The sequence below is a fragment of the Diaporthe amygdali genome (assembly GCF_026229845.1).
Source record: "Diaporthe amygdali strain CAA958 chromosome Unknown NODE_5_length_1802954_cov_64_987939, whole genome shotgun sequence".
NCBI lineage: Eukaryota > Fungi > Ascomycota > Sordariomycetes > Diaporthales > Diaporthaceae > Diaporthe > Diaporthe amygdali.
The window spans coordinates 1,672,487-1,693,092 of NW_026517025.1; the positions used below are offsets into that span (position 1 = coordinate 1,672,487).

The following is a 20,606-nucleotide window of genomic DNA, read 5'->3' on the forward strand; positions in this document are numbered from 1 at the left end:
GTCTCAAAGTATGGGTGCGGAGGATGGTCTGATAGGCACTCGCCATTCCTATCTCGTCTCACGCCATCATGGTTGTGGTGTGAAGGGCGCCGATTACGGTACTACCGCATTTACAACGCGAGATAGATATGTAATAACAAGACTAGCACGAGCTCATAGTTTAGGATTCCCGTAGTGACAATCAAACCAGGATCTCGGAAGAAGCCATGGCAGAAACGTCCAAACTTCAGATCGCCATCATCGGTGCTGGCATCGCCGGCCTTGGCGCTGCCATCGCGCTCAAGAACCACCCGGCCGTCGATGTACAAATTTACGAGCGAGCCAGCGAGCTGAGGGAAATCGGAGCCTCGATTGCGCTGGGGCCGAACGGCATGAGGACTCTGGACAGGCTTGGTGTGAACAACGCGCTAAGCCCTGATATCGCCTTCCGGAATAAATCCAGACGTCCCATGATATACAAGTAGGTCCCGGCTAATATTAGCATCTTGCAAAAACTACGATGGTTCTGCAATCTGACATCCAACGATCAGGCATTACAAGACCGGCGAGGTGGTTTCTGTAGACGACCACAAAGGCAAAGTTGACCAGCGCCACTTGACTGCCCGCTTCTACAGGGCACATCTTCAACAGGCGCTCGTCGAGCATGTCGACCCGTCCAGACTACATCTGAACAAGCCATTTGATGCAGTCATCTTCGATGAAAAGGTCAACAAGCAAGTCCTATCCTTCGGCGATGGCACCACGGCAACAGCAGATATCATCCTCGGGGCAGACGGGATCCACTCCAAGGTGAGAACCTTCTTTGTTCCATCCTCACGAACGGGTTGGACCGGCTGGGTCGCTTTCAGATCCGTGTTCCCAATCTCACATCTGGCCCACATTCCCGACATCCCCGAGGAGGCCGAGCATATATGGGGGCCTGACCGAACCTTGTTCGTCTCCAAGCTCGGAAAGGACTTGTTCACGGTCGTCGGCTCACACCAAAGCGACCCGAACGCTCCCGATGCTCCGTATCAAGATGCGTCGTGGGACTCGACGGGCGACGTGAATGTGCTCCGGGAGTTTTACAAAGACTGGCACCCGAAGTACCGCGCCATAGTAGACGCGACGCCGTGGACGGGAGTCTACCCAAATTCGGCAGCTCACGCCCTCGACACATGGGTCCTGGGTGACGGCAGGGTCACTCTTGCAGGAGATGCGGCGCATGCTCATGGGGGTGCTTTTGCGGCGGGCGGGAGTCTGGCGCTCGACGACGCGTGGGCGTTTGCGGAGTCGATTCAACACGTCTTCCCGCCGGAAGGGAATAGCACAGCACTCCCCCCTGCGGCGGAGGACATTACAAGGGCTCTACGGATCTACGAGAGGACCAGGAAGGCGCATACCGACAGGGTGATGGCGGTGGTCCACGAGCAAAACCAGAAGAAGGTTGACCGGCTCGGTCATGTGCAGACGGATGAGGAGCTCCGAGCTCGCTTGACGAATCGATATGATCCGTCGTGGATACACGAGCATGATGTCCAGCTAGCTTTCGCTCAGGCCTTGGACTCGCTGGCAAATTGACGTATTTGTACACGAACAGCACATGAGCTCGAGGGATATGATAGAAGAATATGTAATTGTTGTGGGAATAAAATTGCAATGGACAATGCTTGACTAGCAGCAGCGCTCTATTGTATAGCATCAACAACACGGCCCCAGTGGGCCTCGGGGTCGATCGGCATGAGCATCACACAATGAGTACACCTGACCATTTGCAGATGAATATTCGGCACGGCTTGTGGTACCGATCACATATCTTTGTCGACTATTGTGTGACGATCCAGGGCCATCTATGCAGCGGAAGGCTCTCACACAGGTCCAGCGATCGCTGACACCAAGGCCATTGGCCCGCGACGGATGATTATTATTAGTGACGGCTGGGGCCGATGAGCATGATGACGACTCCGAGATACGACCGACCTGGCGTCATCGAACTGCAGCTGCAGCGTGATCATGTCGTTGGTTGGGCCAGGCGCCTACAAAAAGTCCTTTACAGCCTCCCAGAATGCCTGGGGGCTCTCGCACATGGGCAAATGCCCCGCCTCGGGGACGACTTTCAGGTCCAGCCCCTTCTTACCAATACCAGCCTTGAAGCCATCCATGGCCTTCACCAAGGCGCCCTTGCCATCCCCATCTCCAACGACCAGTAGACCGGGGACGGTGGAGCTCTTCATCTCCTCGCGCATGTTGTAATCCCAGAGAGCCTGGCAGCCGTACCTAAAGCCCTGCACATCGTTGTCGGCGACCATCTCGGTCATCCAGCTTGCGACGTTAGTCTTAGCTGTCATGGTGTGCGGGTGGAACCACCGCTCAACTGTTGCGCCTGCCAATTTCTTGATGCCCGGAGTGCCATCCTCGCTGACAGACTCTGCTACGGCGATGCGGTCCTTCCAGGCCTGCGTGTTGGCTTCCGAGCTGGCCACATTGAAGTCGCATGCTACGAACTTGGAGAGCTTTTCCGGGTACTTCAGCGAGAACTTGAGGGTGGTAGCACCACCCATGCTGACACCGATCAAGGCGTGTAGCTTCTCAATGCGCAGCCCTGATAGGAGCGTGGCAAGGTCATCTGAGAGAGTATCGAGGGTCGACGGGATGGGCGGCTCAGGAATAGAATGACGCCCTCTGAAGTCGTATCGTAGTATGCGTAGATCGGGACGAGCCTCCTTCAAGATGCTGATGAAATCATCCCACATATGCAGGGATGTCAGCAGCGAGTTGCAAAAGGCTACAGTGGGGGCCTTAGGATCGATATTTCCCTCGAGGCGGTATGGGATGGTGAGGCCGTCCTTGGCGTTGACGTATGCTTGCAGGACCGGCTTACCGTCGTTTGGGGTCGTCTTCGTCTTTGCATCAGACGATATGAAGGCCTTCTCGGCAGGAAGTGCTGCCAGAGAGCTCAGATCCCTGGGGCCCGGCCCGAAGACGTAGAAGAGCGAGTAGGTCCTCCTGTGCTTGTTGCCAATGACCTTTGCGAAGATGTCCTCCCTCCATTTGGTGCTTGTGGCAGCCTTGTACTCGGGCCCTCCCAGTCCGTTCTCCTTGGCGTACTCGTGTAGGATCAAGTATTTCAGGGGCGCGTTCTTGTCTAGGCTGGTCGCCGTCCTGAATATGCGGGTGCGCAGCCAGCCAGGTACCTTGGACAACATGGGGATATGCTCCTCCTCGTACCACTTGTTCAGAGCCTGCTCGGCGCCCTCGGCGGCGGTGAGGGTGTTTTCGACAGCCACCAAGACCAAACCCTCTGCCTCGACGTCTGTGAGCTGCTCGATGGGCAGGAACAGTGGGGACTTGCGCTCAGACACCAGGTCGTAGAAATAGCGCTTGACATCAACCTGGCCGATGGTCTCTGCCTCGCGTGGGCTTCTGTTTTCGCGAAGGGACGTATAGGTCGGGGTGTCGAGGTGGGACATGGAGGTGACGTCGTAGGCGGCGAGGAAGTGCGGCTCCTGGGAGTCTGTGGCGGCGTAGCGAAGGCCGTTGCTGAAGATTTGCGGGAGACGGAGGCGGGTGGGGCCGTGCTCGTTGTTATACCACTCGTGAAACTGGTCGAGGGACAGACCCGGCTTGGGCTGCATGGTAACGTAGAGCATGCCTGGATTGGACCCCATCGTGAAGTGTGTGCGCGAGAGTGCGACACGGTTGAGAAGGCAGAGAGAGAGAGAGAGATGCTGATGGACGGTTTAGTCGGGCTCAAAGATGTCCAGATGGGGTCTAGGTTCTCTGGTGATGGTCCCGAAAGTAAATTGATCACGCTGAAGAGGTAGGAGGAGAAGACAAAGACGAAGGAAGGAGGAGCAGAAGCAAGAGCAGGAGACGGAGGCCGCACAAGGAGCCGACATGGCGACCTCGGAAGTCGTCACGGGAAATCAATCATGGCGCTCCCCACTCTCCGATCCAAGACGGACGGGTCGCCAGGTCGCGCACACTGGGGTACGGGGAAGCTTTGGGGTGCTGGTGGGTGCCGCGGAGGGGAACGAGATTCAGAGCTTGAGCTCCCAGACGGACGAGCTCGGGACCGCGGGGTAAGTAGATACCTGGGTACACCCGCCTGGATGGTGGATGGTGGGGGGTGGCAGAGGGGCCCGGCAAGAGTGGCCGGGAGAGAGTTCACCCGCCCAAAAATTGGGGGAAGCCAATCTACAGACCAGACATTGGAATATCGCGACAAATCAGGTGGAGGGCAAAGCAATCTTCCACAGGCCACCTAGGGACCTTTCAAGGTTGCGTCCTTTTTCCAATTCGGAAGTAACTCAGCCTTGCTCACCTCCGAACTCGCTATCAAGACTGCCGTTTTGGCCCAAGCAAAAACCCTGGCATCTGCAGGCAGACTGATGAACAACTCTGACGGACCACCTTGAGGAGGGTGTTCGCTATGTGGTGACACAAGCGGGACGCAGCAGCAATCGAGATGCCTCTCTTTGCTGGATCCAAGGCTTTATGTGATAAGCAGGCCAACAAAAGGCCTGAACATGGCTAATGGCCAGCGTCAATGGTGCTGGGCTGCTTGTAATTGGACAGGCCGCACATGTACCTTGAAGAAGGGACATCGCGAGGCTGTCCATCAAAGACCTTTCTCATGCAGAGGCAACCAACAGCAAGCTTTGATGACGACAGGCTAAGAGCATCTTGTCTTGTTGTATCTTGGCTTCCTGTCCTTTTCTGCAGAGCAAGTGCTCTCAAATTTCCCAACCAACATTGAAACCTGTGACACAGCCCTGTTCCATCGAGGCAAGGCTGCAGGCTCTTTGGTTTGTCCCATACGGATGCTTTTGTTTCCACTCACACACTCGTCACTCTCGTTTGCCCGCGAATTCGTCAAGTCTGTCTGCCTCTGAGTCTTTGTCTACATTCTCTCTTTCACCTGGCTCTGAGCCTCAGACTCCTTGATATGGCGATCTGCCTCAGACATGTTGTCTTGCCGGTCTTTTCAGGCCTCCTTCACACTTATGTCTGCCTGTCTAGGCTCCATGCCATATGCCTTCCCACGCCAATCAGGACGACGTCAATTTCTTATATGGTTCACAGGGCCACAAAAAGCGGTGCCGGCCGTCATTCTGGGGATGTAGACCTCGCAGGCCAAGCTCATCAGCCAGAGCCCGCCGGTCTGGACGGCAGACGACTGCGAAGGTCGCCGAAACCTCTTCCACCGCCAAGGTCATCAGCGATCGGGAGCCCCCTTCGAGTGCCAGTCACGCGCAGATCAACCCAGTTTCATCGGGTCGACGGCACATTTCCTCGCGGATCGACGCCATGGACGGCGGAGCAGATCGCCCTGTCTACTGGGCTTCGCCCATGGGTCACCAGGATTACCGCTCTCCACGCTCTGCGGCCCGAACCTGCAACCCCTGGCCCGTCATGCAACCCTTCCGCGCGCTTGTTGCTCTCGTTAAACGTTGTCCTTGGGCCTTTGCCTGGGATCTTGGTGCTCGTGATCAATCCTTGCCCGATGATGCCTACTACCCATCAGTGCCGCGGAGTTTCCTTCATGACACGGCTGTCTCGTTCGTTATCAAGGATCACACTCGCCACGACCTTCCCGAGTTCGTTATCTCGTGTCCATTCGAGCATGTCGACCACGTCCACCAACTGCTGGCTCCGGATGGATCGTGCCGTCAGCTCAGCGCCCGTGGAACGAGCGGTCAGCCGCGTACCGGTGACCAGTTGAGGAGCATGTTGCTGGATGGCACGCCCAGTATTGAGCTGACCCTGCATACGGACATGTGCAGAATCGCAACTGGCCACGACAACCGGCAGAGAACAACCGCAGGGAACGATGGAGTTGCGATTGTTTCGAGACCTGAACCGGGCGACGGCCGTGACAGTGGAGGTCGTGACGTTTTGGACGACAAGGTTGGCGGAGTTCAGCACACGTGAGTCTTACTTGCGCATCAATCTCGAAATCGCACCCGCCGCCTTTGTCGATTACTCACAGTTCACCACTTAGGACAGGTCGCCAATGATTGAGCCGGCTGGAGTCACAGAATCACCCTTAACCAACAACTCAGACATTACGCCGCTACTAAAACAAGAGCCAGAGGTCAAGCATCCAGTACTCTCGGCAGCCTCTCCACTGCCAGCACCCAGAATATTCCCGCAACCGTCACCAATTCCGCCCAGCTCCGGACAAGAGGGTGACGGAGGCTGTATCAAAAGGGGCCCTTTACAGGCCACTGTTGAGACCGCTCCTCCTACACCTGTTATGGAGCCGGTGAGGACAGGTCAAGATACCCCGGCTGCTGTTAAGCTCGAGAAAAGTCGGGACGAGAGGCATGGCAACCAAAAGGAGAGACATAGGAGTCGGGATCAGGGACATGGTGGGCGGGGGCAGGATAGCCCAGTAGATATGAGAGAACCGCCCGCGCTGCTCTACATGCAGCCCAGTCCTGAACAGATACGACGTGGAGAACCATTGACCGGGTGGTTATGCGAACCTGGATGGTTTCGTCGTAGGGTCAGGGACTTCACGCCTGGGAACATACGAGGCAATCAGCAGTGAAGGGCAAGAAGAGGCATGCAGTCTCTTTGTTGGGCTGCGTGGGAGGGACAACCTCATGGACACCCTCAATGTGCTGTCACCCCATGTCTGCTTCTCTGGCGAAAAGGCTTCTTCTGCCAGGTTGCTTTCCCTCAGGAAATCTCGCCCGAGACCATGAGGGGGGGAAAAAGGTGTACTGAACAGAGACTCGCTGTGGATGGTTTTAGTAGTGAATCACTTCTCAGGCTGTAAGCACTTTACAGGATGATGAGTATTGGGGGGGGGGGTGGAAGGGGCTCGGGGGGCAAAGGGGGGGTTGTTTGCTGGTAGTCTGAATGCCAAGCAGTAGTGGGAGCAGAGGTGCCGGGAATGCTACATGCCGGGTACGTACCTGACGCAAGACGACGTCAGGTCACAGCGTGCCTGGTTGCGATGATACTATACGGGACCCACACGATGCAGCTAGGGACAGGCTAGGGGCTGAGGAGGCGTTTTAACTGGACTGGTGGAGAGGCAGACGAGGGCGATCCCTCAGGTGGCGTGCCTGGACTGCCAGAACGTGAATGCGGATCCTCAGCACTATTTGGTTCTGGACTCTCTGCTGTACTGTGGGCTCACGTTCGAGAAAGGATCCTCCAACCAATTGTCTGCTTTATAGGTAGTACTGCTGTCACCTACAGTAGGTAGTCCTGGCGATAGGCTATAGCCTGGGTTTGCGCAGGAGGCAGGTGACTTGCACTCGCGTTACGCTGTCCTCCTCAGTACCTGTCTTGTATAGTCTAGGTAGACAGTACTGTAGACCAGTCAACCATGATTGTGCAGCGTCATACCAGCCGAGTTCCCTAGGTTGTATCACAAGTGCCTGGGTCGTGATGTGTTGTTAATTGGAGGTGCAAAATGCACAACACGCATGATGGGCAAACAGTAGCGCCACCGCGGAGAAGATGCTGGTCCTTTTTCAACAACCCCCCCTTGCTCACGCTACTGGGGGTGAAAAGAAGCTGCCAGACTATGATGAGGGTTAGATTACCTAGGCATGTACATGGGCACCTGGGTAAGTACGTAGGTAGACAGTCTAGTCTAGAAGGTGCCCTCAAGCCCGGAAGGAAGTGACGTAATGTGCAGGTACGCTTCTTCTCGCATTTTCTCAGGGTCCAGCTCTTGGTCTGGGCAAGTCTGGCAGCAGTAGTCACTCACTATCCTATCCACGCGGTCACGACTCCTCTGCAGTACGACTCCCAGGCTCTGCCTCAAGCTCAGTCAGTCCTCATCTCTCGCCCACCATCGTCACCCTCGCCGTCCCCATCGCAGTCATTTTCGCCGCTACTATAATCGCCAAACGTCAGATAGACACTCGCCCGTCCAGCGCCCCGTACGATGACCACTCGGCTGTCTGCACTGCACAGAGAAATATTTCCATTCTTATGAGAGAAGAGAGACAGGGAGAGGAGCGGCTGTTCATCTCATGACCAAGATCCACATAGTCTACTAGCCATCTAGGTATCTGTAACCCGAGTCTGTCACTGCGACTGCTGCTGCGACTGTTACTGCTTCTACCTTGACCATCACGGATCGAGCCTCTCTCCTGCACTGCACTGCACTGCACTGTGCTGCACCTTGGGCACTCACCCGCCTGCCAAACATCCACCTGCCAAAACTCCGCCTCTTGCTGTTGGGGACTGTCAGGGCTCCACGCTTCGTGGAGATACCTGCTCAGCAAGTCGATCACCCATGCAAGGCCCTGACTTCGAACAGCTTGCCAATGCTGGACTCTCCGTCTTCGACCTCAATTCCGAGTACTTGGCCTCACAAGACTGGTGAGTGCCGGCCCACCTCTTCCTGATAGTAGCAGCACCCCCAAAACTACTTGCTTCGCCGCGCAATGCATACTATTAGGTAGATGCATTCATTTATTTAGGCAAGCAACTGACGGTTTACCCCAAGGTCCAAGACTGCGCTCGGCCATGCGCCGAGCTGGCCGCAGACTCTCTCCTCCTACGTCGGCATCGTCAAGGCCTTCCCCCACCCTGCTGCCGTTTTCTGGGGCTCACATCTCTCACTCATCCACAATTTTGCATGGGGTGTCGCTACAAACAGTCATGATGCCCAAGGCGCCCACGCCGTCGACCTGTTCCAGGGAGAAACTCGCGGTGCCCTCCAGTCAGCAGTCACTGGTCGTACGGTCAGGATATGTAAGCGCTCCTCTCCTCCTTCCAAAGACGCCCAGACATCCTGGTCCCGGTTGTGGTCCTGGTCCGCGTCTCGGTCTCGGTCTTGGTCCTGTATCTACTTGCGACGATCACGGACAGCCGCACCTGGACTGACAAAGCTTCACGTACAGCGGGCGACTTTTTCTTCAGCAGTACCCCTGACCATGCCTACGACACACCCGTGCTGATCTGCCCTCTACTCGATGACAGAGGCCACCGTCAAGGGGCGCTTGCCCAATTACTCGACGGCCCACCCTCACAACGCTCGCTCGACAACGAGCTGCTAGGCAGTGGCTCCAATATGGCGTCCCCAGACGACAAGTTCAGGTCACAGAACAATAGCTTTCTCGACAAATCTGAGAAGGATCAGGATGACATCCTGAGTAAGGCCATCCCACCCGACAGGCGTGGCGATTTAGCCGATGCGGTTTCGAAGCATGGCCACATAGACTTGAGACAGAGCCAACTCTTTCAGCGTTTTGCCGAGCTACTGCCCACCGGCCTGGCCATATTGAACCACTTGGTCAGTGTTTAACTGCTTGCCCGCCCACGCTTTTGCGTACAGACAGGCACTGACAGTACACAGGCCGAGGCTGTTTTTGTCAATGACCAATTTTTTAGTCTAACGACCAAGAAGACGTCCCGCGAATTCCGTTCCTGGCCCGAGAGTATCGATCCTCGAGACTATGAGCGGGTCATGACTGAATATCGTGAGGCGTTCAAGGAACGTAGGGACGTCAAGGTCGACTTTAGATGTGTTGCTGGTGACGAGGCTGATAGAAACGACTTGCAACAGCCTGAGAAAGATGAGTGGCGCATGTTTCTGCTCCGGCCTCTCAACCCCAGACGCCACTCCGGATACATCTGTGCGGTCGTGGATATTACGGAATTGAAAACCGCCGAGCTGACACAGGAGCGCACTGCACGTGACGCAAAGGACCGCAAGCAGCAGCAAGAGCGCTTCATTGACATGGTCTCCCACGAAATCAGGAACCCACTCAGTGCCGTGTTGCACCTCGCCGAGGAGATCAAGGAAACGAGCAAGGCCATGTTGGGGCATGGGCCTCGACCTGACCAGATCGCAGAACTAATCGATGCAGCTGAAACCATCCTGGTCTGCGTGTCCCACCAGAGTGTTCTGGTAGACGACATATTGAACTTCTCAAAGCTGGACAGCGCCATGATGTCACTTGCGCCTAGCATCTCGCAGCCGAAATGGGCCCTATCCCAGCAGTTGAAAGTGTTTCAAGCTGAGCTCAAGACCAACCGCATCGGATTTGAATACGCCCTCGATGTTTCATTCGAGAAGCATAGCATCGACTGGGTGGTAGCAGATCTCGCTCGCATCAAGCAGGTGCTTGTGAACCTCATGACCAACTCCATCAAGTTCACAGCGAAGAAGAAGGGAGAGCGGCGGATAACGGTCGCAGTAGGTGCCAGTGTCGAGAGACCAAAATCATATCCACCGAATGTGGTTTTCTTCGACAATTACAAGGACGATGACTTGTCTGTGGACCAGACTCAATCTCCAGAGTGGGGCGACGGCCCTCCGATGTTCCTAATGGTCGCAGTTAAAGACTCCGGGATTGGCATCTCCGCCGCAGACCAAGTCAAGCTTTTTGAACGCTTCCGGCAGGCTACACCCAAGACTTCTGAGAAGTACGGAGGTTCCGGCTTGGGTCTATCAATTTCGAGGAAATTATGCCAATTGCATGGTGGTGACATAGGCGTGGGTTCCAAAGAGGGTGATGGATCCACATTTGGCTTCTATTTCAAAGTGCGCCGAGCATCCCCGCCAGCCGACGAGAATACCACTTCATCCGGGAGGAGCACTCCTATGAGACAGCTTTCAACAGAAAGTCTACCGATCAGACCACGGCTGCCTAGCCGCCCACAATCTTATAAGACGCAAATCGGAAGCATTGAAGAAGTGACCGGGGACACGGGAATGGGTACGGAACAAGGTACCCAGTCGGCTGTAGCCAAGGTCTCGGAGATGCCAGGTGTAGACCAAGTCACGGATATAAACCGCACATTAATTGACCCGCCAGTGCGGTATGAATCTGCAGCGCATCCAGGGTCATTCCTAGACGAAAGGGCCTCTCAGACTCAGAAGGCAGCAGAGAAGGTTGATCAGGAGGCAGGAGAATTACTCGAGCAACGTGACAAGGATGAGCTCAATAAGGCCGAACAGGTCAATGTCTCGAGCGTGAAGCAAGAGGCTCACCCGCAAGCTCCGTCGCCTGCTAAAGGAACACTGCTCCTCGTCGAGGATAATCTGATCAACCAGAAAGTGCTGAAGAGGCAATTGCAAGTAAGTAGTTCCTGGACATACCCGTATTTCAATTACCACATATGCGCGGCTTGTTGTATTATTTCCATTGATTCGCACCAGTGTTGACCAAGTGCTTACATTTGCCACGCACAGAACCACGGATTCCAAGTCTCCACTGCCAATAATGGGCAGGAGGCCGTCGAAGCCGTCGTTGAGCGGGCAAAAGAGCGCGCCGACACAACTGCCGGACCTCGTTCACAGGAGGAACTTGCAAAGTTTTCCTGCATTCTGATGGACCAGGAAATGCCAGTTAAGGACGGTAATACTGCGGCCCGGGAAATCAAGGGCTTGCAGGCCAGGGGCGAGGTCGGCAAGTCGCCTATCTTAGGAGTAAGCGCCAATGTGAGGGAGGAGCAAACGAAGCTCATGAAGGAGGCGGGCATGGATGAGGTAATCAGCAAGCCTTTCAAGGTCATAGACCTAGTCAAGAAAATTGATGGCCTGGTGGAGACATTCGAGAGTGAAAATAAATAGACGAGTTGATGATGGACCTCAGGAGGCTTACAACAGTGTTGCCCCGCCAGCACATCGTGTTCATGGCCAAGAGGGCTCTCAAGTGGCCTGCACGGGCGACCTGCTAATGAAAATTTAATTAACTGAGGATCTGGGTTCCATCTTGGAGTTGTCCGAACAGTCTCTTCAGCGCTCTGCGCTGAACGAGGAGAAGCAATCCACACGAGTTCCAGCACAAGGCTATGCTAAAGCTGAACTTAAGCGAACCCGCGACGTTTGCAGAGTACAACTGTGATAGACAATTTCTTTTTATCAACAGTAGATGAAAGCCTGCAGCAGAGACAGCCTGGGTGAAATTGGAGGCTGGCACCCAATGGTGGACTTCACATGAAATATCTGTAACGCATACGGTGAGAAAGAGGCTGAGACTGAATTGATCCTGAAGGAAGCTCCGAGCTTGGTGGGTGTTCGTGTTCCGTAAACGGCGCCACGCTCTGTTCAGACACGAACGGAATAATCATATTGATAGAAAGTAGGACTATCTAGGTGAAAAGACGCACAAGCTTTCCAACGAGCGACTTCCTCGTCTTGGGGTGAAGAATCGGATTCTATGAATTTTATATCACGTTCTGTATTTCATCTCCAGTGGAATGATTTATAACTGACCCCACGGCTTCAATACGTTGCGTGGCGAAATAGGCGGAAGAAGGAGAAAGATTGCATACTGACAGGAGCAATACTATCTTTTTTATTTTCGCCCATTTTGGAAAAGTCACAATCCAGATGTGTATCAGGTAGTGATTGTGGTTTTCGAAGATGAGAATCCCCAAAATCTTCTCATTCTGTTTTAAGACTGCGCGTAAATCTGAGCGCAGGATTTGTGATGAAGTTGAGCTGTGCTAGACGCTGGCCGGGAAAATATTCACAGTTGCAGCATGTCTAGGTCACACGTTACTAGACTGGGAATCTCATTATCCAGGACTGTACCTAAACATGGGGAACACATCCCACAGGCAGGTGAAGATGAATCGTCTCAAGGTGTTCCACAAGCCTTTTTAAACTCAGAGACATGCATCTACCGTTTGACATTAGTTTTTATCGTTGCTGATTAATCAGAGACACGATCGCGGTATCTTCAAAGATAACATATGTATATGCCGCGTGGAGCCTAAATGTGTCTGGCAGCTTATCTACACACTCGATCTGCAGTGACTCGCTCTGATGATAAGCTAAGCCATGTCTCTGCGGGTGGGTTGGACCTCAACTGCTGTACATCAAGCCAGCTTACATCCCGAGGTCGCTTGACCTTGATAGCCTTCCCAATTGGTTGAAAGCGAGTATGCAAAGACCTTCCGTCTCAGACCTAGTCTGATTCCCATTGGCTGTCGGTCATAGTGCGAGCCACACCGGCGAGCCGGCGAGATAAGCACAAATGGTGGTGTATCCTTTCCATGTTTTCAGTGCAGCCTTCGATGTTGTTATCTCATCAATCTAGTACTTACTTGCTCGCCTCACGCCCATTTGCGCTTGCTAAGAACTGCGTGAAAATGTGGGCTGGATCGCTTTTACTCTGCCTCGCCAGCCTTGGCGCAACCCGTGATATCATCTTCCCTCCGGTCTCTGGGATAGATCGTACACCTGGGCAGGCACCTCTTCTGTTGCAGAGCGAGGACAATGATGATGATGTCGACCTAACCACCGATGCCGTAGGTGGGCTGACCTCCTTCGGCCACCTGCCATATGTACCTTGTTTTGCTGCCAAGACCGACGAGGATACTGGCAGCTACGACATAGCCGTCCTGGGAGCACCTTTTGACACCGCAACATCGTACAGACCTGGGGCGCGATTCGGACCACATGGAATCCGCGATGGCTCACGGAGAATTCGAGGACCGCACTCATGGAATGTGTACTCGAGGCAGAACTCCTTTGAGGATTGGGCTAAGATTGTTGACTGCGGTGATGCTCCTTTGACTTTCGTGGACAACACGGTGGCTTTGAAACAGCTTGTGAAGGCTTACAAGGTTGGGTCTCCTGTTGCCATCTTGAACTCAGATGTTGACCACTTTACAGATCACATCCGGGCGCACGGCTAACAATGCGTCCATCGCCAAGACGCCTCGCGTCCTGATGCTGGGTGGCGATCATACCGTCACACTGGCTGCTCTGCGATCAACTATTAATCATTGGGGTATCGTGAACGTGATTCACTTCGACTCGCACATCGACACGTGGAACCCAAGAGTTCTTGGTGGAGGGGTTACGGATTACGCATCTGTAAATCACGGCACGTTCCTTCATATCGCTCACGAGGAAGGTCTGATATCGAACGACTCTTCCATTCATGCTGGAATTCGGGCGCCACTAGGAACCAGAGATAGAGATCTAAACAACGACGTCCAATGTGGCTTTGAGATTGTCACTGCCCGTGACATCGACGAGCTTGGGCCGAAGGGAGTCATCAAGAAACTCAAGGACAGAGTGGGCGAGGGGAATGTCTACATCACGGTAGACATCGATGTCTTGGACCCTGTAAGTATACTGCTACCCGAGGTCGTCACCCCTACTAACACGGAGTGCCTATAGGCCTTTGCACCAGCTACCGGCACCGCCGAGCCCGGCGGCTGGACTACCCGTGAACTACTGACTATTCTCGATGGCTTGGTTGGTATGAATATTATCGGAGCGGACGTGGTCGAAGTTGCGCCTGTATATGATAACAACGGCGAGACTACTTGCCTAGCTGCTGCAGAGGTTGCAAGAAGCCTGATCGGACTGATGGTAGCCAAGCCTGTTGTCCCAATTCGATAATCATGCCCTAAGCGCGGGCAGAAACCTAACACGGCCTGCAATTTTTATGAATACGAATGAACTAGAAGCAGGTTGATCTCGGGTCAACGCCACGGAAGATGGGTAGAAGGAGAAACGTACAGCCCAGAATGTTGTCTTCTGAATTCAAGGAGGTCCATTCTTGACAGTTCCTGTTCACGGTACATTCATTTTGCATAGAAAGTTCATAGCGCGGTAGTCTTGTTGTTCATAGTACCAAAGTTTCATAGCGACGGTGAATTTACTTTCGGAATGAAAGATTAGAAAGTCTTCTCCCTGTTCAGCTTCAATTACTTTGGGTATCTTCTTGAGCACAACATCAGTAACGCATACGTTCACCATGTTATTGAAATACAGCGTTATTCGCGTTGCGACAGATTGTTGCTCATGAGCATTGTATTTACTCGAAGTCTACGCCACGTCTTGGCCAAGCCTTCAACCACATCAGACCAGAGATGTGTTGAAACTATATACAAGATGAAATTTATGACCCTTCGGCCGACCTTGCATTATCAGATCTTACTCGGAAGGCAGATACAGCTTGTCCACCCAGTCCCTATAGTCGGAGCCCAGGATAAATTCAATTGGCAGTGGCGAGTTTCTGACGGTGGAGTAGTCAACTCGGTCAGTCGTGTCCGACCCTGAGCCGGTGTTGTCCCACTCTTCGAAAGTGACATGGTCAGTCTGAGGCTCGCTCTCTGTCCACTCTGCCCAGCCCGTCTCGTTGATGTGGCTCGACAGGTCGCAGCGCTGGAACGTGACCCGAGCGTAGTTCCTCCAGGGCCGGCCGAGGAAGACGCTGCCATCCTCGACATCGGCACCCTCGGCGACCGTGACTACGCTGTCGGTAATCACGTACCAACTTGGGTCGGCGTCATCGACCCTCCCGCTGGCGGTGATCCAGCCGTAGCCGTTGCTAGCGATGGTCGAGTTTGTGATCCAGGCGCGTGCGTGCTCGCCGAAGATAAAGTCCGTCATGCCTTCGATGTAGCTGTTGGCGTAGAATTGGTTGCCCACCTCGGCGAGCAGGGTGTCCTGGGAGCCGTAAATGCCCAGGCCATAGTACCCTTGGCTGGTGTTGTAGGCGGACAAGGCGATTGCCTGGTAGCCCTCGCCCCAGAGGTTGCGGATGTCAAGGTTGTAAACTGCAGTGTTGGGCGACTCGTTGATCAAAGGAGCGGTCCACTCGTCGTTTGGCGCAACGGCCAGGGAAGAGTTGTACTGAAGAGTCACAGTGTTGCCGAGGTAGCTGGTAATGTCTGCGGTCTGTCCATAAATGGTGACCTTGGCAGCCTTGGGGGGCAGATAGACTTGTTCTGTGTACGTGCCATTATACACAAAAATGGTGGTCGGGTCTGTGGACGTGTTGGAGATGCTGTTCACAGCCGAAGAGATCTGCAAGGCTTATTAGTGAGATGTGTTGATAGGCACTAAACAGGCACATACCGTGGGCCAGTCGCACTCTCCTGTTGTGCACACAGTAATGCTGCCGGCTGGCGGAGTGAGCCTCGAAGTGGCCGGGACACTCGGCGTTGACGGCGTGCTGGCGCTGTTACCCATCCTGACTACTGGAAACGAATGACAAGGTCGGAGAGAAGAGGGATGGATGGCCGTCTGTCTGATCTTCTCGTGCGAGAGATCTGCCCCAGATATTAAGTGAGTGCCAAGAACTCGCGGTTGCTGCTGCGAAATGAGATTCACCGGGAATTGTGGATATAACTGGGGCTGGTCCGGGCCTGATCAGAGGCTCACTTCGGTAACTATTCCGATGCATTGAGACCTGCCTGTTCCGACTTCACGGCCCGCACACAAGGCGAGAGATTACCGGGGAAAATAGCTACATGATGAGCCACACTCTAAATGACGAGATGCTGCTGCCAGCTTGCGACAAGTGGCTTGGCGCTGGTGAGACTCCGGTGCCTCGACGATGACTTACATACCCAACGGTGAGTCTGCGGCCTGGACCCACCGAGTCCACGCGATGCACTTTAATCTTAAGGTGCTTTAGCAGGAGACGACGAATTTGACTCGTCCGACAACCCCCTGTAATCTTAAAGATAAGTCCAGGCGCACGTTTGATCCGCTTGGATGGATATTGAGAAACGACATCCTCTCGGCACACGCCGCAAGAAGAGGGAAGCTCCGTCCAAGATGCCGAACGGGCCGCGATGCCAGAGTACCGTGGTCAAGCTGGTAGTGAAAATAGCAGGAATGCACCAGTCAGAGCTTGTCCCAACCCAAGATCTTCTCCCGTGACGATCCCCCGACATTTGTGACCCCTGCGAGTCAGGCCGACAATCATTTGTGGGCCACGCCGAACAAGCAAACAATGGCCGACCTAGGAAGTCGCTGTGAATATAATCAAGCAGGGCCTGACGGCGAGTCGACGAAGCACCGGAATGTGGGATAGTCCCATCAACGACTTACTTAGCTGCTCCATAAGTACTCCAGCAGGGAGTAAAAAAACACAAGACCAACAATCTCCCGTGGGCAGACCACTTACTCGTGGTAGCCCGTCGTATTCCCGGTGAAATACAATGACTACTTTGAGAAAAAAAAAGCCTCGTCGTGTGGCCGAATATACTGCCAATGGCTATCTGGAAATCCAACGGCATCTTGTTCAATCCTTCGAGCATGTACGCTCAGGTTTCAATTTTAGCATTCATTTACTATTTACACCTAGGCTGTGAACCAAGACCACGACCCCACACTTTCTGTAAGAATCGAGCAGTGCTGGCCACACTTGCCATCAACGAAGTTGCTAAATAAACTGCGAAATACTCGGCAGAACCCCCGTATACGCAGTACCACTTGGCGGTTCCATGGAGAACATGTAGGAACCCCACCAAGGGCCACCTCCCCACCACAGCCAGCCCTGCCAAACATCGGTGTTGTCCTCCATGTACTGCAACATCCCTGTCAGGGCTTGAATGCACTGGCTGTTGGCACCCCCAGCAGTCTCGCCGAGAATTCCCTTCTTGCCGTTTTGCTTCAGCCATTGGGTTGCCGCTTGAATGCGCTCACTCCCGATAGTTGAAGATACGCAGTTTGCGTTTGTGCCGGAGCCATCGCTGTCGAGGTACTGGTGCATTTCGTAGATTATCTTGTTGGATGGATCGGTGAGGGAGGCAAGAGCTGCTCCAGTCCCGGAGGAGACCTGCTGATATGTCAGATGATGGCATCTAAAGATAGCAGCACTTATTGTGGACAGTAATAAGCAGCTGAGAGTAGAAGACATACCCAGGTCCAAGCACCAGTGTAGGAATTGCCCTCCACAAAAATATATTGACTCGTGGCCCCAGCTGCACGAATGCCGTTGATGGCAGCTTGGTTAAGGTTTGCGACCAAGGTGTTGTCCATGTCGTGGTACTCGTTATTTGTATCGAAGATAACTTTGCTGTTGCTCGCGAATCGGGCAGCAATGGTCTTCCAGTACGTTCCAAAACCGCTTGTATCAGTGATTACGTTTCCGTAATAGCGACCGAAGTTCTGCGAATCGATAATGGCGTATGCGCCCTTGCTTGTGATATAACTGACGATCTGTGAGTCAAAGGTAAGTTCCAGGTTAGCCCCGAGTCAACTTTCATAGGTTCTGGGGACCACTGACATCGTTCAAGCCGCTGTAGTATGTCTCGTTGATGCTACCCGTCAATTTGCTTGGAATAATCCGCTCCCTGTCGAGATTGTCAGTAACCACTTCCTGGGTGTTGCTAGACTGTCAATATAAGAGTTCGATCACGCACATGAGAATTGGCACTCGAAAAATGTTGAAGCCCTTGGCGGTCAAAGTCTGCCAGATGGATGCTCGGTCAGCACAATATCTTTCTCCATCGTCATTCTGGACTGCATTAGAGCTCCTTTTCTCACATCAATGGTCGAGTGGACAGGCCATGTATAGTCCTTGTTGAGCTGGCCAGGCAGGTTGCCCGAGCCGAACTCAGCCCCAGACTCGTTGACGCCTGAGAACAAGAACTTGCTCTTGCGCTTTTCAACCGGTGCGTCGCCGCTGGTCGGTGCAGCGACGGCCGAGCCGATGGCGATTGCGCCCAGGAGGACTTGGAGAAACCGCATCTCGTTTTGGATCGACAGTGTTCTTTCGGGATCTGGGGTGCAGGGCAAAACCAAGGCGGCCTTCAGGTGGAGAGATGGCCAACCTGGCCCTTTATATCCATCAAGGCCTGGCCGGCGAGTGATGCGGCGGAGGCCATCACTCCGTGGTGAAGGGATGCGGCTTTGTCCCCAAGTACGATCATTCAAGCTCAAACAAGCGCCCTAGGAGCATAGTGTCCCGTGCTTGAACGAGGCGCAAATGAGGCGGCCCCGCAATGCTTATGATGTTGAAGCATCGTGAAAGCCGGGGCTAGTCGGTTTTGGCATTGGTACCGAGGCCTGGGCATCCGGGGTCGAAATGATGCTTGTCTCATGGTAGTATGGTGGCATTTTTCCAGAATATTGCTGATCATAAAGACAGGGAACTTGGGCTGAGCTTAAGATGGCTCGGCGAATCACCGGGACGGAGGCATGCCTACCGTCAGGTTTGGGCAAGTAACAACACGTCTCGATAAATCGGCGGGCGCGAAAGGGGCTACGGCACTGAGAGCGTCGGCCCACATGGTCGTTGGGCTAGGGGGCAATGCTGCCGAGGAGCCGCATACGGCCGGGTCTAGTACAGAACTCCACAACCCCCTGATCTTGTACTTATGTTCATTACCGGCGGCAGATGAGCATGCTCGAAAATGGGCTCCCAAAGGCCGAGAATTTTTAAAAAAAAGGTTACACATGATTTGTTGCTCAGTTACGGTGCCATCAGGCTGATCTCAAGCAATCCCCTATTTAGCGCAAGACATGCCATACCTGGACCATCCCGACAAGCGTTGGAATTCGTCCTGCTTTACGTGCTTCTTTGCAGGTTCTATCCGTATGGCGATGTTTAAACTTGCATCGGGCGCGAGGTTTCCAGCTGCATCTCTTTGCGGTCTCTCCTCGACCTCGCCCTCGCCTTCGCCCTCGCCCAGCGGTGTCCACCTCCTAGCTGCCATGTCCTGTTTAACACGCTTCGCAACCTCCGGCGACGCCTCGGCGAAGTGAGCCGTCTTCTGGATCCACTCGACTTCATCAAGCGTACTATCTCTCCCCTCGATGGCGTTGCGATATGGATACCGTCCAAACCGATCAATGATGGGTTTGTGGGCGTCATCGACACTAAAGAAGAAGAAAGAAGCTTCGTGGAATGCCCAGTCCCGACCAAGGTCAACATGGCTAACGATATCTACCATCGAGTACTCGTCCAGTGGTGGCGATGAGCCGTCTCTCACCGGATCGCGGTGGCCCGAAAAGTTTTCAACAGCACAGCGCAACTGCTCCGTGTTAGTTGCCGAAAGTTGCTGGTCCGCTGTACTCTCGTGGTGCGCCATAGTAGAGTTGAATTCGATGGCAACACAGGCCCAATACTCAAATGTCGCGCCTGTCCAGGCGCCACGGGTCCACGGTCTCTGGTGCTCTGGCAGACCATAGTAATACTTGTAGAGCTTCCCCGCTATCTTATCGAACCAGCTCGTCCACCGGCCATCGATGCCTTTGAACAATACCCTCGGTGCTTGGTCAAGGAGGACGTGCATTCCAAACGCCTGTTCAGGAAATTCGTGAACTTCTGGTGAGGGCAAGAAATAAGTCATATCTGGAATAGTGTTCGGCCCGTAGGCTTGGGTGATGGCCTTGAGAACAGGCCAGGCTGCCTTTGCGGCAGTGAGAAAGCGATAGTCATCGCTGAAGAATTCTGTCACCAACTCCTTCCCAGATATGTGGTGTGTCGACGGCCAGGGGACTCTCGCGAGGCACATCTGCCTCAAGAACGCACTGGTGATGATGGAATGAAGGTCTTGCATGACGACTGTGCCTATCTTGTGATCTGGGTGATCTCGTAAGGATATTTCCAGCATTAGACGACCCGAAGCGCATGGGAGTGAAGCCTAGAAGCCTCATAAAACCCTAGAGTTGAATGATTTGTATACCGAATTCGGAGTCGAATTGGCCCGTTGATGACAGCAGTGAGCTTGATGTCGAGGGCAGATTGCGGGCTATATCTAGATATCAAGGCATGTCGGGTAGGGAATACCAACAGGCCTATTGAGTGATGCCTGCGGACATTGGGAGCGCAACAAGCGGCAATGCCACGATGGATCTGGGGGTGCGCAATGCTGACAATGACGTTGCGTGACGTGTTGCCTAATTGGTGCTGGGCTGCAGGTGGCGATGTGTTTGGAGA

General features: G+C 53.9%; 8 protein-coding genes across 8 annotated transcripts; 4 read left to right on the forward strand and 4 right to left on the reverse strand.

Annotated features, from left to right (window-relative positions):
* Nucleotides 1–206: 206 nt before the first annotated feature.
* Nucleotides 207–1,560, forward strand: J7T55_015686 (FAD-dependent monooxygenase family protein; the record flags this gene model as incomplete). Its single annotated transcript, XM_053139940.1, has 2 exons — nt 207–460; nt 531–1,560. 2 exons carry the CDS (start codon nt 207–209, stop codon nt 1,558–1,560), a joined length of 1,284 nt encoding a protein of 427 aa, XP_052997404.1.
* Nucleotides 1,561–2,015: 455 nt separating this feature from the next.
* On the reverse strand, nt 2,016–3,647 carry J7T55_015687 (lpha beta hydrolase; the record flags this gene model as incomplete). The annotated part of the gene is made up of 1 exon (XM_053139941.1): nt 2,016–3,647. The coding sequence occupies one exon, from the start codon at nt 3,645–3,647 to the stop codon at nt 2,016–2,018; it is 1,632 nt and encodes a 543-aa protein (XP_052997405.1).
* Nucleotides 3,648–3,876: 229 nt separating this feature from the next.
* Nucleotides 3,877–6,535, forward strand: J7T55_015688 (uncharacterized protein; the record flags this gene model as incomplete). The annotated part of the gene is made up of 3 exons (XM_053139942.1): nt 3,877–4,061; nt 5,133–5,909; nt 5,989–6,535. The coding sequence occupies 3 exons, from the start codon at nt 3,877–3,879 to the stop codon at nt 6,533–6,535; spliced, it is 1,509 nt and encodes a 502-aa protein (XP_052997406.1).
* A 1,710-nt stretch (nt 6,536–8,245) lies between these two features.
* Nucleotides 8,246–11,533, forward strand: J7T55_015689 (uncharacterized protein; the record flags this gene model as incomplete). The annotated part of the gene is made up of 5 exons (XM_053139944.1): nt 8,246–8,331; nt 8,459–8,706; nt 8,856–9,247; nt 9,311–11,038; nt 11,153–11,533. The coding sequence occupies 5 exons, from the start codon at nt 8,246–8,248 to the stop codon at nt 11,531–11,533; spliced, it is 2,835 nt and encodes a 944-aa protein (XP_052997407.1).
* A 1,526-nt stretch (nt 11,534–13,059) lies between these two features.
* J7T55_015690 (uncharacterized protein) lies at nt 13,060–14,323 on the forward strand (the record flags this gene model as incomplete). Its single annotated transcript, XM_053139945.1, has 3 exons — nt 13,060–13,536; nt 13,586–14,044; nt 14,099–14,323. 3 exons carry the CDS (start codon nt 13,060–13,062, stop codon nt 14,321–14,323), a joined length of 1,161 nt encoding a protein of 386 aa, XP_052997408.1.
* Nucleotides 14,324–14,860: 537 nt separating this feature from the next.
* On the reverse strand, nt 14,861–15,901 carry J7T55_015691 (carbohydrate esterase family 8 protein; the record flags this gene model as incomplete). Its single annotated transcript, XM_053139946.1, has 2 exons — nt 14,861–15,736; nt 15,788–15,901. The coding sequence occupies 2 exons, from the start codon at nt 15,899–15,901 to the stop codon at nt 14,861–14,863; spliced, it is 990 nt and encodes a 329-aa protein (XP_052997409.1).
* A 1,201-nt stretch (nt 15,902–17,102) lies between these two features.
* J7T55_015692 (endoglucanase 3 precursor) lies at nt 17,103–18,412 on the reverse strand (the record flags this gene model as incomplete). Its single annotated transcript, XM_053139947.1, has 5 exons — nt 17,103–17,498; nt 17,582–17,881; nt 17,949–18,015; nt 18,085–18,131; nt 18,209–18,412. 5 exons carry the CDS (start codon nt 18,410–18,412, stop codon nt 17,103–17,105), a joined length of 1,014 nt encoding a protein of 337 aa, XP_052997410.1.
* A 758-nt stretch (nt 18,413–19,170) lies between these two features.
* J7T55_015693 (uncharacterized protein) lies at nt 19,171–20,226 on the reverse strand (the record flags this gene model as incomplete). Its single annotated transcript, XM_053139948.1, has 1 exon — nt 19,171–20,226. One exon carries the CDS (start codon nt 20,224–20,226, stop codon nt 19,171–19,173), a length of 1,056 nt encoding a protein of 351 aa, XP_052997411.1.
* Nucleotides 20,227–20,606: the final 380 nt, after the last annotated feature.